At 43.2% G+C, this 16,955-nt stretch overlaps 1 protein-coding gene across 1 annotated transcript in view; it reads left to right on the top strand.

Moving 5' to 3' along the window:
• The window catches only part of gramd4a (GRAM domain containing 4a), a 48,541-nt gene extending 33,115 nt beyond the window's left edge, over positions 1 to 15,426 (top strand). Inside the window, exons 4-20 of the mRNA XM_078282253.1 lie at positions 821 to 941; positions 2,776 to 2,837; positions 4,555 to 4,690; positions 5,835 to 5,860; positions 6,469 to 6,560; positions 7,509 to 7,600; positions 8,340 to 8,388; positions 8,837 to 8,908; positions 8,999 to 9,042; positions 9,248 to 9,357; positions 10,104 to 10,258; positions 11,430 to 11,447; positions 12,855 to 12,999; positions 13,911 to 14,004; positions 14,262 to 14,352; positions 14,680 to 14,748; positions 15,316 to 15,426. Coding sequence (XP_078138379.1) covers positions 821 to 941; positions 2,776 to 2,837; positions 4,555 to 4,690; positions 5,835 to 5,860; positions 6,469 to 6,560; positions 7,509 to 7,600; positions 8,340 to 8,388; positions 8,837 to 8,908; positions 8,999 to 9,042; positions 9,248 to 9,357; positions 10,104 to 10,258; positions 11,430 to 11,447; positions 12,855 to 12,999; positions 13,911 to 14,004; positions 14,262 to 14,352; positions 14,680 to 14,748; positions 15,316 to 15,426 — 1,487 coding nt within the window. The remainder of the gene's footprint in view (positions 1 to 820; positions 942 to 2,775; positions 2,838 to 4,554; positions 4,691 to 5,834; positions 5,861 to 6,468; positions 6,561 to 7,508; positions 7,601 to 8,339; positions 8,389 to 8,836; positions 8,909 to 8,998; positions 9,043 to 9,247; positions 9,358 to 10,103; positions 10,259 to 11,429; positions 11,448 to 12,854; positions 13,000 to 13,910; positions 14,005 to 14,261; positions 14,353 to 14,679; positions 14,749 to 15,315) is intronic.
• Positions 15,427 to 16,955: the final 1,529 nt, after the last annotated feature.

Genomic DNA, 16,955 nt, shown 5'->3' with positions numbered 1-16,955 from the left:
AAAAGTCATGACGTCACTGGAGTGGGCCTTTTAAAACGCTCAAGCAATGCTGCCATTCTCTAGCCTCAGACAGCACTACACTGATTGATACCATCTTTCACAGAAACATCATAACCAGCTCTGCAACTTGTTGAATGATGCCACACTATATCTGACCATCTAGCCTAGTTTTCTTAATTGGCTGCAGCTGTAGACATGGGGAACGGCCAATATGGGAAATGGGGCAAGAAACAGAAGAGAAAAGCAATGATACAGAAAGGTACAAGCAGGGGTCGAGAGATAAATGTTGATGGTGAAGAAGAACAAGCACAAATCCTGTACAGGCCCACGGTGCGTGTGTTCAATGCAGTTCAATTCAATGCGGTGCATTGAAGCATTGCGACAAGGTTATCCATTAACTTACTTCATTCCACTAACGTCCATTGTCCACCAATGACACAATTATTACATAGTTATCACTATATTGTAATAAACTGTAATGGTTGTTATAACATGCTGATTACAACCTACTCATCTGGAACAGCCTCAGTATTAAGTTTTCTTTCTTTTTTTGAGAGAGAGAGAACTTAAAATATAGTACTTTTACTACTGCTTTGGAATGAATTGTTTTTGTTTTTTACACTTAAACTGTATTTCTCCTGTTGTTGTGTCCCTTTATGATGTTGGTTATCTTGTTGCTGTTATTGGCTGCCTTTTTCATGACCCTGAACTGTTTTTTAACCATGTTTGTAAGGCACTTTGGGTCGCGTCGGTGTATGAAATCTGCTAAATAAATAAAATTTGATATGCTGATGTACAATACCTGTGTTGTGTCTTCCAGAGGAGGAGCTGAGGAAGCTTCGGGAAGAGACCAATGTTGACTCCCTGCGGCAGGAGCTGGAGAGAGAGCGAGGCAAGAGGATAGACCTGGAGCAGAAGATGAACGAGGTGCTGAAGTCCAGGTGAGAGAGAGAGAGAGAGAGAGACGGAGGGATGGAGGGAGAGCGAGGAAAAGGGGACGAGGTGATAAGAGACGAACAAGTGTAAAATGTGTGAGATGGAAAGTAATAATGAGGGAGAGGCGGAGAGAAAGAGGTAAAGGTGACACTGCACTTTCTAACATCTTAACTCAACTTAGTTACTTGTTGTGGGTCATGTCAGATGGTGTGTGTGTGTGTGTGTGTGTGTGTGGGTGGGTGTGTATGTGTTTGTCGGTCCCAGAGCTACCCAAGGTCTCTGGTATAAATAGAGGCCTCAGAAGCTTGGTAGGCGGGGAATTCCACAAGGAGGTGTGTGTGTGTTGTGTTGGAGAGAGTGACGGAAAGAGAGGGGGACAGAGAGAGAGAGAAAAACAGAAACAAGTCACGCGCCGGCCTGCACAGCCAAACCCAGCCTGTAACACAGTAGCTATGTTGGTGTCAGGAAAAGCCTGTGTCTCTTGGCACCAACTGAGCCACCCTTCGGCCCTGGGTGTGCAAGTACGTGTGTGTGTGTGTGTGTGTGTGTGTGTGATCAGATGACATTTCTATCCCAGCTAATGGGAAATTCCACTGCAGCTCTCTAAGTGATTACCAGCACAGAAACATAGCCTGAAGAATGTTAGAGAGACAGTTGAGAGGATTTTTAAGGAGCTGAACTAATTTACCCTGACCTGGGAGTTTTCCCAGTTTATCCATGGTCAGCGGTATCCAGCTGGGTAACTCCGGGTGAGGAAATTGAATGAGAAACGCTCTCCTCTTCCTCGGCAACTAGCATCAAAGTGCCCTTGAGCAAGGCACTTGATCCCCCAGCTGCTCCAGTAGAGCTGCTTGGCGGCCAACTGTGGGTTTACTAGGAAGCTCCCAGGTGTGAATGTGTGTAATTGTGCGAGTAGCTGGGTTTCCATCAGAGTATTTTTTCTGAATTATGTTAGTTTTTACGCCTGCTTAAAGTGAAATTCTTTTTGCTAAAGAAATTATGCAATAAATAGCAATGGAAACTTAATAATGACGAAGACTTGGCAAGAGAAATAGTTCAATTTCATTGCACAACAGTCAAAAAGTAGCTTTGGACATGAAAGGTGAAATGTTGTAATGTCGGATGAAAGTATGAAATATGGCCACCATTAGCACACACTAAAGGACAGCAGCAGCTTGGCCAACACTAATCAATACTGGAAAGACTCTTTCCATTTTTCATAGATTTGTTCGGGAAGCCTGTTTGTTCACTTCAGCTCAGCTGATGGAAATGCATCTCTTTCGCATTTTATTTTTTGCGACATTTCAAAAGTTTAAAGGCCAAAATATTTTGAAATATAGGCAGAATATGTTTGCATTTATTAGCAATGTAGGCTGTTCTGATGCGTCCAAAAAACAGTTCTACATGTATTGACACTGAACATTTTGTGAAGCAACTACTGGGAGGTTGAAACACTGAGAGTATTGATTTTAGCGAAGGCAGATTGACACTGATGAACTTACTTCTCTCCATTCTCTCTCTTTCTCTTCTCTTTCTCTCTCTCTCTCTCTGTCTCTCTGTCTCTCTCTCTCTGTGTCTCTCTGTGTCTCTCTCTCTGTCTCTCTCTGATGTTTCAATTTGTCCTAACAGCTCTTCAGCTCTCTTGACAGTTGTTGATTTATCCAAGACAGCAGTTCTCCATGTATTGACATATGAGCATATTGTGAAGCGTCTGCTGTGGGACTGCAGCACTGATGATATTAATGACTGTGGAAAAGTGAGACTGACACTGACAAGCTTCCCCCCCCCCCCCCCCTCTCTCTCTCTCTCTCGCTCTCTGTCTCTCTCTCTCTCTCTCAGGTTGGAGGACTCTCCACCGCAGCCTCCTCGAAAACAGCAGTCTCCGTCAAGCAACGGAACAGGTAAAACCCTGGAGGGAGAGAGAGAGGGAGGGAGAGATAAAGAGAGAGAGAGGATGGAAAGAGACGGATCGGGCCCTGGCTCCTCTTTTTTTTTTCCCAAAAACATTTGAACCACCCTAATCCGCTAAGCCATAAACAGCCCACACAAGCAGCCAGTAGCCTCCAACCATCCTTGACATTAAGACTCTTAATAGGACTACTGCCAAATAATGAACACCAATAACCGATGAGAGGGAGTTAGAGAAAGAGAGAGGAAATGACAGAGAGAGAGAGAGAGAGGAGTGAGTGGGAGTTTATGGGGGACTGACAGGAAATGAGTAGGGAAGGGAGATGCTGTACTGCCTCCTCTGACGTCTGGCAAGTATGGGGGTGAATCAGGAGGTGTGTGTGTGTGTGTGTGTGCGGGGGAGGTGGGATGTGAGGTAGGATGTGTGCGTCGGAGTGCCTGTTAGGAAGGGAGGGTGACGGAAGTACAGATGGGCTATTCTAGGAAGCGTGGCAGACTGTGTGTGTGTGTGTGTGTGTGTGTGTGTGTTTTGAGGTCTATTTTCTCCAATGGAGATTCCTCACGGCAACAGGAACACACGCTTATAGTTCCGGTTCCCTTGTAGCGGTGTAACGGAGGAGAACAGCTTGAGAGCGAGCGACACAACAAACAGTACTTATGTTACAAAACCTATTCTAGTCTGGATGCTAATTGTCTTCATTACTGCTAGCATCCTTGCCACCCATATGAGTGTGTGTGTGTTTGTGTGTGACTGTATGTGTGTGTGTGTGCATACATCTGTGAGGGAAGAGGGGGGCTCATTAGTGCAGAGTAGTCAGGTGGCATAAGTGTGTGTTTGTGTCTATTATTGGGTTGAATAATAGTCTTTGTCTTTGACTTCCAATGGCCCAATGACTTCTCTGTCTGCCTGGTTTCAGGTAGAGAGAGAGAGAGAGAGAGTGTAATTGAGAGAGAGAGGAGAGAGGGGCTAATTTTGGAAAATGGGTTATGTTTGTAGATCACTTCATCTAGGGCAGACATGCATGTGCTGTGAAAGTGAGTGTTGGAGGTGTGTGTGTGTGTGTGGGTGTCAGTGTGTTTTGGGGATGGATTGTGTGGGCTGTGTGTGTGTTTAGGCATGTTTGTGTGGAGGAGAGCACAGCGGGAAAGTGAGAATCTGAAAGGTGGGGGAGAGAGGAGGGAAGGTGAATAATTTAGGCTAATGGGACTGTGATAACCGTATGTTAAAATCCTGAATTAAAATCCTGCTAACTAGGAGTTATGCAACATATCTCTCTCTCTCTACCTGTCTGTCCACCTATTTTTTTAATCACCTACATTTTAATCATAGTTGGGTATTATCTACACAGAATACAGTCATCAGCAGATTGCCACTTTGCTTCCTAATAAATCGGCGACAGACAAAACAACCCTGCAAGAGCTGTCACGTTGCCATAATTATAGTTTTATAAGTGTTTATTACTGAGCATACAGGCTCTTTTTTTCAGCTTTGCATTCATACAGTTACACACATTCACACCTGGTGATTGTAGGTGAAAGGGTCAAAGGACAGCGACTGCACTGCCAATGAAGTGTGCGTCTGTGGCATTGGTGAATTTACTATGAATTTCAAATCGAATCTGTCTAAATAGTTCTTTTCTGTTTCTGTGTCTGTTGTTCCTGTGCACCCCCACCTCCCCATCACACACACCCACACACACACACCTTCAGACAAACAGCAGAAGGAGACGTGGAGCTCGCGGCTGCAGAAGTGGCTGTACGACCGCTTCGGTGTCTACATCGAAGACTTCCGCTTCCAGCCGGAGGAGAGCACCGTGGAGGCCGAGGAACCGCTAAGTGCTAAAAGGTGGGTGGGAGCTCCTTTTTGAGTAGAACATGGAGTCCGTGTCTTCAGCTATCGATTCTGTGGTTGTTCAAGGAGCTTCAAGGAGAATCAGTGTGTCAGTGTTAGCCAGGCTAGACAGTGGCTAGGGAGTGCTAATGAACTGTACAAGACACTCCTTATTGCAGTGAGATTGCACATTTTTGTGGATAAGCTATACACTTATTTAAAATCGGTACGAAGAGAGTTAAAATTTTCACCAGCTGCACTAAACTGCACTTTTTTTTATTATCATATCTTGTAAATCATTAATAGATTTAGAGGAACAACATGTTAAAATGTTTGCCATGTGATTCCCATGGGCTTCATGTTTGCTCGGTGTGTTCATATCATGTGTCATGTATTTCTCAGCGTCCCATTTTCTCAGTCTGTCCATACTGTCTAATCAAGGAAAAGTGCTTTTAAAAACTGTGTAAATATGTGAAATAAAATGAAAACAGAAAGGAGGTCATCGGTCGAAGAGTTTCTAACAGGAGAAACTTTGTAGGAGAAAATAAACATACTGTCGGTGGGATGCCATGGCCTGGAGACAGCACAGATGGTTGTAGATGATGTGGATGGAGTGTGTGCCTTCTAGTGGGGGCCAGGCTGTACTGCAGTTCCAGCCGTCTGTGTGTGTGTGTGTCTGTGTGTGGGTGTGTTGCTCTCTGGGTAAATCAGCTTGCACAGTAAGCTCTTACGTTACTAATTTTGAGACCTCCTATGCACTCTGGGGTTTGTTGCTCATAAAATTTCCCTTGTTTGACGCAGCTATGATGCATGTTTGTGTGTATTTGGGTGCTCACCTTCTCTGGAGAGTACAGAATCGTATTTTAGACCGTGAATGTGCACTACAGAACCACAAACGCATACTGTTAGGAGGGATGCTATATGAAGTGTTGTGAATAAATCAGCCTGTATTGTGCCAGGGAGGAGAGAGGAGACAGGGAGCAATGAGTTTGTTTCTTTATTTCTTTTCACTCTTCTTCCTTTCTTTCCTCCTCTGTGAAGGCGAGTGAGTGAGTCATGCCGTGTCACCACCCCCACTAGCACAATTTCTTTATGTGTGTGTACGTGTGCACTTACTTGTGTTCTGACCTTCACTTTGTGTGTTCCCACCTCCATCCAGGTTGACAGAAAATATGAGGCGACTCAGTGAGTACACACACATACACACACATACACACACACACAAAGTAGAGCCTGTTAGATCGCCATGTTGCTGACAACATTTTGAGGCTGAAGGCTCTCAGGTCAGAATTTGTGTTGGAAACTTTGTCGTCAATATATCCAGAGCAATTGATTGTATAGACTCTGCTTCTATGATCTGTCTGTTTATAGCTCTATAGCCACCATGAAGTGTTGTAATACTTTAACATCAACCACAACCAAACTAGGGCTAGATATTATACCTGTACCAGTTCCAGTACCTACCATTCAAATTCAGTACTGGTTCTTTATTGAATACCTTTTTTCTTTGGATGAAAGCACATTTCATTATCTAGTAGAGTTTATGACTTTCCGTTTTAACATTTACACGTTTCATTGGCTTTTCTAAGTAGAATTAGACCATGCATAACATACATTTTCAACGTTAAAAATGTCCCTCACCGGAAAAAAAGGGTTCTCATTGTAAGAATCCAATATTAACATACCTTTCAGATGTCTTGAAATCAATATTGATACCAAAATCTGGCACAATACCGATATATGTATTAGTCCTAAACCAAGCGGACTATATCCCACTATCCTTGTTGTTTCAGAGCGAGGAGCCAGACCTGTCACCAACTTCTTAAGGAACCTCTCCGCCTTATCCAATTGGCACTCTGTCTACACCTCAGCTATTGCCTTCATTGTGAGTGCGCACTCTCCTACTCATAATCTGTAACACACTCTGCTTGTCCTTGGAATGAATATAGTGTATGTACTGTACATTTCTGGTAATTTTCTTTTGTTAGATGATTATGAAAGACTTGATTTGTTTAAGAAAAGATGAATTCTATGTGACACAACCTGAGAAATAGAGCAATGTAATGTACTTTGTTTGTTAAGGTCTAGGTTTGTTATAGAGAAACGTTGTGCATGACACAGAAATAAAATAAACATCAAAGTAATTTACACCCCACAGTGAAGGGTTGTAGCGGTCCTCAGAGGGCTAATCAAATCTTAATCAGTGTTCACATTCGATGATTCTGCTAAATCACCTTCATCCCATTGGTTGTGGCCTCATGCCAAGGCCTTCTCAATATCCAGAGATGATCCCACTAGAGCATTTAAGGGAGACTCTGTAATAGCATCTCCCAGCGCCATCACATTGCCCAGAGATCAGTAGTCCAATTCAATGCCAGGAAAAGCCTCCCAAACCCTTAAAAAGGAAATCCCTTATGCTGGTGTTGTCATCACTTTGTCCATATCTGATGCATAAAACCCCAGGTAATTCTTAAGTAGAGGCCTGTCAAATAAAGGAATGCCTGGAGACTGGTTACCAGTGGTTACGAGGGATATGCCACCATGTGGGAGGAGTGACAACTAAAGCTTGTGATATTATTATTTCAGAAAATATTATCTAAACCCCCTGCCACCACTTTGAAATTATGAATTTTCTGTCTTGTCAGAGCAGAAAAGGTGATAATGCTACAATCTTTAGTTTTATTGTCAAACCTCCAACATGGTGACTCATCCCTCGTAGGCATTATTAACTCTCCAACTTTCCGTAACAGGACTTGTTTGCAGTCACTGGGAATATCAACAAAACAAAATGAGACTAAACTTCTGTGTTGTCTCTGTTTCCTTCTGGCTCCAGATCTACATGAATGCTGCGTGGCATGGCTGGGCCATTCCCATGTTCCTCTTCCTAGCTATCCTGCGGCTGTCCTTGAATTACCTCATCGCCAGGTAAAACACCCACTCCTCTCTTCACCGGACAGTATTATATTGTAGAGGTGCAGCCTCTGTACAACTTTTTACTACAAGCTTGCTTCACTGAGAGGAATAATGTTGTTCACATTGCAGCTGGCAGATGACGTAATGTGTGTTTTGTGTTAATGATATGCCTATTTAGTTCTACTTTGCAATATTTCAGGCGGCAATGGCCACAGCAGTACTAATGAAGGATAGATGCACAATGTGGACCTCCTGCCTCTGTGTGATCCGCATTGAATAATTACATCTCCAGGAGCAAATTTGTGCTCATTATAGTGGACAGATTTTCAAAACTGGCACTCATGCACATTTTCATGGTTACTGTTTCTATCTGTGCCACACAAGCCTGATACATTACAACAAATAAGATAAATGCTTGTCTGTGCTCACAGCTGCAAAACAACTGAATTTCACAGGCTCAATGGGGTAGAAGACATGGGAGATGTTTTTGTCTGCTCAGAAAGCTTATTACCATCAACACAGTCTTTAAAAGTGGGGCATTTTGGAGACGAGTAGGAAATCAGGACATATTAGTATTCTTCAGACATTTGTCTGGACTCTAGCTTCAAACTGGGACACCTGGCCACCTTAGCAGTGATGAAGGTTGGAGAGGTTGGAGACGCTAACTTTAGAGGTTGGAGGGTAGTTTGGTGTCCTTATTTTATGTGCTGCGTTTCCAAAAATGTATTCACATCTTCCTCTTCTGTTCCAGAGGTTGGAGGATCCAGTGGAGCATCGTGCCTGAGGTCTCTGAACCTGTGGTAAGACTTCCTTCTTCCTGTCACACACCGTCCTGTTTCTGTGTGTCAGGAGGAGAAAATATGGAGGAGTAACTGACATCAGGGGAGGAAGATATTTAGTTTCACCACCAATGTGAAATGGGCATTTTGAAACCCAGTAAGCACCAAGAGTATCAGCTTGCTTGATATCGGATATTTCTGCTTTGCTAGAGGGTATGAATAATAAAAAATCCTGCAACTAAAAGTATAATTATGTCTTCTGTGTTTAGTCTTTGAATTAAAAATTACCAGCAACAGATTTTGAACTCTATAAGGTCACTGCAAAAGCTTGACTAGATTTCTCTCCCCCTGAATATTTTGTTTCCTCTACAATAAACATCAATCCTATGTGAAAGACACAGTTTTCGTGTTTTAAATGTTGTGGTCCGACACATTTTCCCACCTTTGTTGTGTTTTCTTTTTCACGTAGGAGCCTCCAAAGGAAGACTTGACCGTATCGGAGAAGTTCCAGCTCGTACTTGACGTTGCACAAAAAGCACAGGTACGGCACGGCTCGTATTACCTTCTCCAATCAGTCTGCACAGATTATGAAACACTACTGATTCAGACAGTAATTCAACTCTCCTTACAGAACCTTTTTGGCAAGATGGCGGACGTTTTGGAGAAGATAAAGAAGTAAGTGACATTAATACTATGTGAAATTAGAGAGTTTGATGGTAAATATTGGGTCTAATTTGTCTAATTTGACAAAGATAAAGACCATGTTGGTGTAGGTGTCACATACTAACTGTGTCTCTCTCCTCTCTCCTGTGTGTGTGTGTGTGTGTGTGTGTGTGTGTGTGTGTGTGTGTGTGTGTGTGTGTGTCCGCTTGCCTGTCAGCCTGTTCATGTGGGTGCAGCCGGAGAGCACCCAGAAGCTTTACATCGGCCTGTGGGTGGCTTTCATCACCTCCTGCGTCCTGCCATACAAACTCATGGGCTTCATGATCGGTAAGACACACACACACACACACACGCACTCAGCACTTCTTTTTATCCTTCTGACGTACATACTGCATTTGGTCTTTGAATGCAAACGCACACACACACACTTGGGATGTTCAATCCACACACAAATGCATTCATACCACCGTTGCATAACCTTTCTCCCTCTGTAGCATTATAAAACCACACTGTATCCTGTGAGGGCCCATAATATGAGGAGCTGCTGCTTCTTGTAAGCAAATACACCATATTTCCCAGGGAGACACTTAGAGAAAGAAAGACAGGATGTTTCGGCTTCTAGTAGACGCAATGGGATTCTGCATCGCTGCAATATGTATGATATAAAAGATACTGACATATGAAAGATATTTGAAAGGAAAAATGATGTGACGGAGCACCATGAACGATACATGAAGACCTGAAATGATATGAAAGGCATTGAGTGGAGCAATATAGGAAGTACTGAAAAGTAAGATGATGTGGCAATGGAAGCCCAGGGAAAGGAGGAGGTGAATAAAATCTTGCTTTATCGCAGTTTCAACATCTTTTTGGTCCAACAGTGTTGCCATACAAGATTTTTTGATACCCTCTCTTTCTGCCTTTTTTGCTTTTCTCTTTCTTTCCCACCTCCCATCTCTGTTTTTTCTCTTCCCCTCTCCTCTTCTCACTTTCCCACTTTGGTCCTTGACACTCCATCTTTCTCTCCCACTTCTCCCTCTCTCTCTCTGCACTCTCTCGTTCTCTCTCTCCAGGTTTATACGCCGGTATTAAGTTCTTCATCATAGACTTCCTGTTTAAGAGCTGTCCCAAGCTGCGGGACAAGTACGACACGCCCTACATCGTGTGGAACAGCCTTCCCACCGACCCGCAGCTCAAAGAGAGGACCAACGCCACCGTGTCGCGACGGGTGAGAGGCACATACACACACACACACACACACACACACTACGTTCGCACAATTTGTCTCTGTCAGTGTCTTGCTGTCTTTAACCTTCATTGTCTTCTCTCTTACTATTCCTACACACACACACACACACACACACACACACAGATCATCTGACACAGCTTAGTCTGGGCCCTACCTAGGACAAAGAATGTCCCATAATGCACTTTGCTACCCTAATTTTCTATTCCAGCTGTCCCCAATGCTAACCCGAAAAGCTGTCAAGTCAAACCACGTTTATACAGAGGCTTTGCAGTTGCGTCACAAATCTCCTAGCAACCACAGCTGGCTCCATCATGAAGATCCATTGGAGAATAAATAATGGCTAAATATATGAATATACAACAATTGGGCCAGAGAAAGAGAGCAATCTGATGAAACGAGACATGGGTGTGGATCCATAAAGTAAAGTTCCAGCTAAAAGTGAATAGTCTGCTGAAGCAAATGTAGGTTACTGTGACACAGTAAACCGTCTTGTTTTTATCCCTAGTCTCTACTCTAAGAGCTGTAGCTTGAGAAGAGTCGGCTCAGTTAACCTGAACAAACTGTTGGTTTTTGGCAGAAGCTGACAATATCTATTCGACACAGTGGAGGCAGCCAAGTCGTACATTTAGAAATACATCAAGCGCTCTATATAGCTTCCATTTCACCTACTTTTCAGAAACTACACTCAACCCAGATCTGTCCAAGACTATATTTACGTATTGATATTCATTGATATTGTGGGGCGGCAAGGTGGCCTAGTGGTTAGAGAGAGCGTCCTTCAACTGAAGCACCGGGTTCAAGCCCCCATGTCAGCAAGCATCCGTCCTGCTGAAGTGTCCTGGAGCAAGACACTGAGCTCCTGGGACCCTGACCTCTGACCTCTGACCTCCCTGTGGAGGGGGGGCCAGAGACAAAAAAATTCCCTACAGGGATCAATGAAGTATCACATTATTATCACATTATTATTCACAATATTAACACCTTAAACCCACTCACTGTCATGATCTGTCCTCATTGTGTGTATACCAGAATATGTGTGTGTGTCTCTGTGTACTGTATGCATAGATTTCAGTGTGAGTGTGCGTGTGTGTGTGTACACTGTATATGCGTGTGTGTCACAGGTATACTCTGTCGTTTCTCTCTCTCTCAGCTCTCTGGCATTGAGAAGGTAGGGACTCTGGTGTGTTTCCCCTCGGTTCCTCTACTAGTGCCTGGGTGTGCCGCCAGCTGACTTCAAAGCGTGTGTGTGTGTGTGTGTGTGTGTGTGTGTGTGTGGGCGCGCGCGCGTGTGTGCGTGGTCTGTGACACACCTCGTGACACGGGATTGACCGTCAGTGTTTGTGAACAAAATGGATCAAAATGTCATAATTGGCTGCAGCCTGTAATTTCATAATCCATCATTTTGAAGTGAACGTTGCAGTGAAATTGGTCCTGTCCAGATGTGAAATTTGAAATGATAATAATTCATACTCATACAGCAGACATTTTGAATCCATTGTCATAGACACACTCTGTAAGAATTAGCAGTGTGTTTTGTTCATTTGAACCACAGTAATTAATGAGTAGTTGAAATGTGCATAGAATAGACCCTTGACTATAGTAATTTAACATTAGCTCACTAAACCCTCCCTTTCCCCTACTGTATGTAGTAGTTAACCCCATAGAGTCATTGCTCTTTTAATTGTTAAAAGTTGATTGCCTTCAACGTTTTGCCTGTAGGAAAGGTTGGATTTATTAAAAACAAAAAGAAACAAATATATCTCAAAAGAATTAAACAATAAAATGATGACTTCAGCCTAAATAAATCAGCGTAGATTTTTAATGATATTTTTAATAAAAGTATACTTTCCATGGTTTTGTTTTGCCTGAGATGGAGGCACTGTACTCCCAGATATTACATTATATGTTATAATAATAGTGAACAGATAATATTTACACTATTTCTGTTTTATATTTTTATGATTTTATATTTATAAGTACATTTTATTTTATATGTTTAGTTATTTTTTCTACTTACATATTCATTTTCATATTCCTATTTGCAGTCTTATATTTTCACAAACTAACAAATAACTTTCATGCCCACCAACTGTAATGATATGTATGTTGACTGAGTGGCGGCTTCGCTCTCTGCTTTGCACGACACACCTGAGCTGCTCTGGAGAAGTGTTTGCAAAGCTGCACAGTCAGAGAAGCACATGATATAATACTGAAAGCTGAGGATCTGTCATTATTTTGCCTTCTGTCCCCGCTAGCTTGGGAGAGGCGTAGTGGGATTGGAGGGAAGGGAACTGAATGGTGTACAAAGCAACAGTGTGTTAAATATTCCTCTCTCTCTCTCCTCCCTCCTTTCCCTCTTCTTCATCTTCTCGTCTCTCACCTCTCTATCACATCCTCTTCCTTCCTTCCTTCCTTCCTGTCTCCTCCTATCCTCCTCCCTTTCCCTCTCCTTCACTGCCATCTCCCTCGTCATCCTGTCTCTCTCTTTTCTGCCCCGTTTCCTCTTTCTTCTCTTCGCTCACCCCCTTTTCTCCCTTTCCTGCTTTCCTCCTCCCTCGTCTTTGTTTCTCTCCAGGTTCAGCCGGTGGTTTCTCGCAGCAACCTAGCGACCGTCCCGTGCGGGGTGAGCAGGGAGGAGGAGACCGGTCGCTCCCACAGCACCAAGAAGGGAGCCTTCCACGAGATCTTCAACCTGCCGGAGTCAGAGCGCCCTCTGGCGGGTGAGGAGATTCACTGCAGCATTAAAAAAAAAAACATTATGTCCCTGTATTAATTTGCGCTGAGTGTACGAAATATTAGAACCACCTCCCTCCTATTGAGTTTCACTCCCTTTTGCACAATTCTTGTCTCAGTTGTCTCAAGGCTTATAAATCCTTCTTTAACCTTTCTATTCCACCTTCTCTACCTCTACCTCTCTCTTCCAAGGACAATTCCACGGTGATTTGAGTTTTTTTTTTACATTTTTGACATTTCCCATCCCTTTAATGTTAATTGTGACAGTTTTTACATGCGTGCGCCACAATTAAATATATTTTTAAATCGGTTTTGCCATACCGCTCAGGCTCATTCACTCCCGTTCAGTTCCAAACGACATAGAAAACAACTCCGGAGATTTCTACTTCGGTCGGTAAATGTAAGCTGGGAATATCTGGGAAGGGAAAGAGAATAAGAAAAGCTCTTCCCTTCCTCAGTGCCCTCATGCCCTTGAGCAAGGCACTTAACCCCCAGCTTTTCTAGTGGAGCTTCTCATTGGCCAACAATAGAAAAATGGTTGTAGTGGGAAGCCCCCGGGTGTGACTGGGTGTAATGAAGCAGGGTGTTGCTGAAAAAGAGTATAGGTGCTCAGTCAACTTAGACTGGATCAATAAAAGTGAAAATGTATATATTTTAGAAATGCAAACACAAATAACAAGAACAACAAATGCAAATAATATTGATTGAGATAGACGAACAAAAGTTTTTCAGCTTGATTTTCTCTCACAGCAGTTTAGGACCAGAGAGTCTGCATATTTAGTTTATCTGCCACCAGTTGCGTATTGTATTGTATTGAAGGTGTTGTATCTGCATGTGGTATTTTACTAGTTTTGTACCACTAGTATTGAGAACCATGTTGTGTGCTGTGTGCTCTCAGTGTGTGAGAACGGCTGGAGGTGCTGCCTGATCAACAGAGACAGGAAGATGCCCACCGACTACATCAGGAACGGAGTGCTCTACGTCACGGAGAAGTAAGTGGGACATCTTCTCTCAGTAGAGCATCTTTTATCCTTAACTCTCTGACTGGATGAGAGCAGAGAGAGAGAGAGAGAGAGACAAAGCGTACTTCACTCTGAAAGGTGGAGGAGAGCGGAGGAACAGTGTGTAATTTAGACTAATGGGACTGTGGTTTTAACAGGTTATTGATAAGGCTCTTGACGCTCTTAATGCAACATCTCTCTCTCTCTTCCCCCCTCTCTCTCTCTCTTTCCGTCTCTCTCTCTGTTAGTTACCTCTGCTTTGAGAGCTCCAGCTCCAGATCCAGCTCCTCTAAGAAGAATAAAGTGATCAAACTGGTGGACATCACTGACATACAGAAGGTAAACTTCTCAAATCTCCATAAGCCTCCTGATAAATAAATGAACTTCCAAGAGTGTATTACCATTATTATTATCATGCAGCTAATTCTATCCAAGGAATATTATTGGCCGAAAGGCATGGAAACTCTGATTTTGACAAGCCAATCTGTATTCATACACCAATTTATATGCTGTCAAAATAAATCAATATTTGAATTTTATTTGCAGAAATGACAAGTTGGTATTGAATTTTGCATTAAATCTGATACCTGCAGATCGTTTCATGTATGACAATGAATCAAGTTAAATATATATTGACCCGCTTCTGTTTTCTTGGCTCCTCCCCAGTACAAGGTGCTGTCAGTCTTACCAGGAAGTGGGATGGGCATCTCCATAGCCACTCCCTCCACTCAGAAGGTACAGTATGGGGAGACATACAGTGCAAACTAGCAAAGTGTTCTTACTCCCTTTAGGTTCATAGGGAGGTTCTTTTTTGATTCATCCAGCATGGATTTGCAGAATTAATTCAAATAGATTCAGCACATCCAGTGGTTTTGCATTTCAACCTTGGCCTAATACATACTTTACCTCATGCGGAGGAGTTTTTCAAATGGCTTGTGTGAGATCATTCATACTGTATAAAGTATGCCATGCATTTAAAGCTAGACTAGGCAACTTCACACATGGCAGCAAGACATGACCTAAATTTCTTCTTCTTAGTGCTTGTTGGAGGTGGTGAGAGGTTTTGTATTTTGCTGTATTTTGCCAAGTTTCCCCACCAACAACCATCCCCAACACCTCATCTTAATTTGGGCAAATAGGGTGAATCTATCCCCCTAACAGCTAAAATCAGTCAGGGGGATAGGGGACGCTCTTCTCTTTTGTAGCCCTACTTTTTGATTTAGACTTACATTACATTAAAATCTCACCTTTTAATGTCTTAAGATGTAGATACTAATTGTTGAGCGTCTCTGTCTCCTCCAGCCATTGGTGTTCGGCGCCATGATCCACAGAGACGAGGCCTTCGAGGCCATCTTCACCCAGTACATGAAGATCATGACCACCACCAAACCGCCGGCCAACCCAGAGGCCTAGCCTGCCTGCGTCCCACCAGCAGAGCCCCTGGCCTGGGGCTGCGGTCTGGGGCAGAGAGCCTCCTGCGTTTCAACCCGACTGGAAGATAACATTCAAAACACCACACTTCTCTGCTCCGCGTGAGCCTCCCCTCCTCCTCCTCTTGTGATTGGGCATCAGCTTCCTCATCGGCGGTCGTCGTGCGGCTTTGATTGGTGGATTCCATGTTTTGGCCATGATGGAGGGGGTATGTGGGTGTGTCAGCTACATGGGTTAGTGGGGGATTTAGTTATATCACACAGGTGAATTGTCGTGGGTGTTGGATGATGCGCGAAATCTTTTCACTGGTTCTGACAGAGGGAGGGAGTGAGAGGATGAGTGTGGCTGTGGTTTTTATCAGTCAGCAAAATGGATGGTGAGGAGGCTGGTTCTCCTCTCCCACCTGACTGACCAACTAACTGGCTGACTGGTTTCCTGACTAACTTGTTTCTCCAGATGTGTATATGTTTATGGTGCACATATACTGTAGTGTGGGTTTGTGTGCGTGTGTGTGTTTGCGGGCGGGAATTAAGGTCTTAAGTGTGTCAAGTGGCTCTGTGTTTCTCTTTCTTCTTCAGTTAGTGGAATAATCACTACTTTGGAAGGGGGTGGGGATTTCAAGAAGCTCCCAGCCTGGCCGTATAACTCTTAAAATCATCACGAAACAAGCTGAAGAGTTCATAATGACAGTTTGCTTGGCTGCAAGACATCCGTAAGAACCAATATGATAAATAACTGGAAATATAAACATTTACATCGGAGTCTTTTCACAGTTAACTGGCTGGCTGGTGCTTCTTGACAAAAGCCCCTATGTGAAATTATAGGAGCGTACATGTGCGAGTGTTAATTGTTTTTCTTTGATGTGTATATTAGCTGTGAAGAAGTCAAATCGCCATTTGACTGACATGAAGCCTTTCTGTTAGTTTACATTGCTGCTGTGTAATTTCTTGATCCCTTTTCTCCGTTGATTTTTTTTAGAAGCAAAACACGTTTCAGCAGCAGCAGCAGCGGTTTGTTTTAGGTGTGTTGTCGATCTCAGAAAACAGAAAATGTATGCTACGTTCAGCATCCGCTTTGGTGTTTGTAAGTGCGTGTATGTGAAATGTGTGTAGTGAAATGTTTTCAAAATGCCTTTCTTTTGAAATCTTCTTACTTTTGTCTTTTCTTTTTTTGGTAACAGCCTATGGGATGAGTAACTGGGCTTTACTGGTCCTGGAGCTGCTGAATGTGTCAGAGACTAGAGCACACTCACTGTTAGAGGATTCAAACTGACTGCCGGTCAAAGCTTTGGCACAGTGGAGAACATAGAGCAAGGTTCTCTGTTAAAGGCACAATCTGTATATTTTTCAATTCCCCATCAACGGTATTCCCCCCCTGCACTTTATTGTTAAAGCTGTAACTGGAATTCCTGACATTTACGGCACAGTGAACACGGCTTGAACGCTCGCTACTTCAGTTGGAATCCATGGTCAGTGTTTGCAAACAATTTCAGGACAGAATGAAAAGCTACC

Source organism: Centroberyx gerrardi, chromosome 24, assembly GCF_048128805.1.
Source record: "Centroberyx gerrardi isolate f3 chromosome 24, fCenGer3.hap1.cur.20231027, whole genome shotgun sequence".
NCBI lineage: Eukaryota > Metazoa > Chordata > Actinopteri > Beryciformes > Berycidae > Centroberyx > Centroberyx gerrardi.
This window is presented reverse-complemented; position numbering and strand designations above follow the sequence as displayed.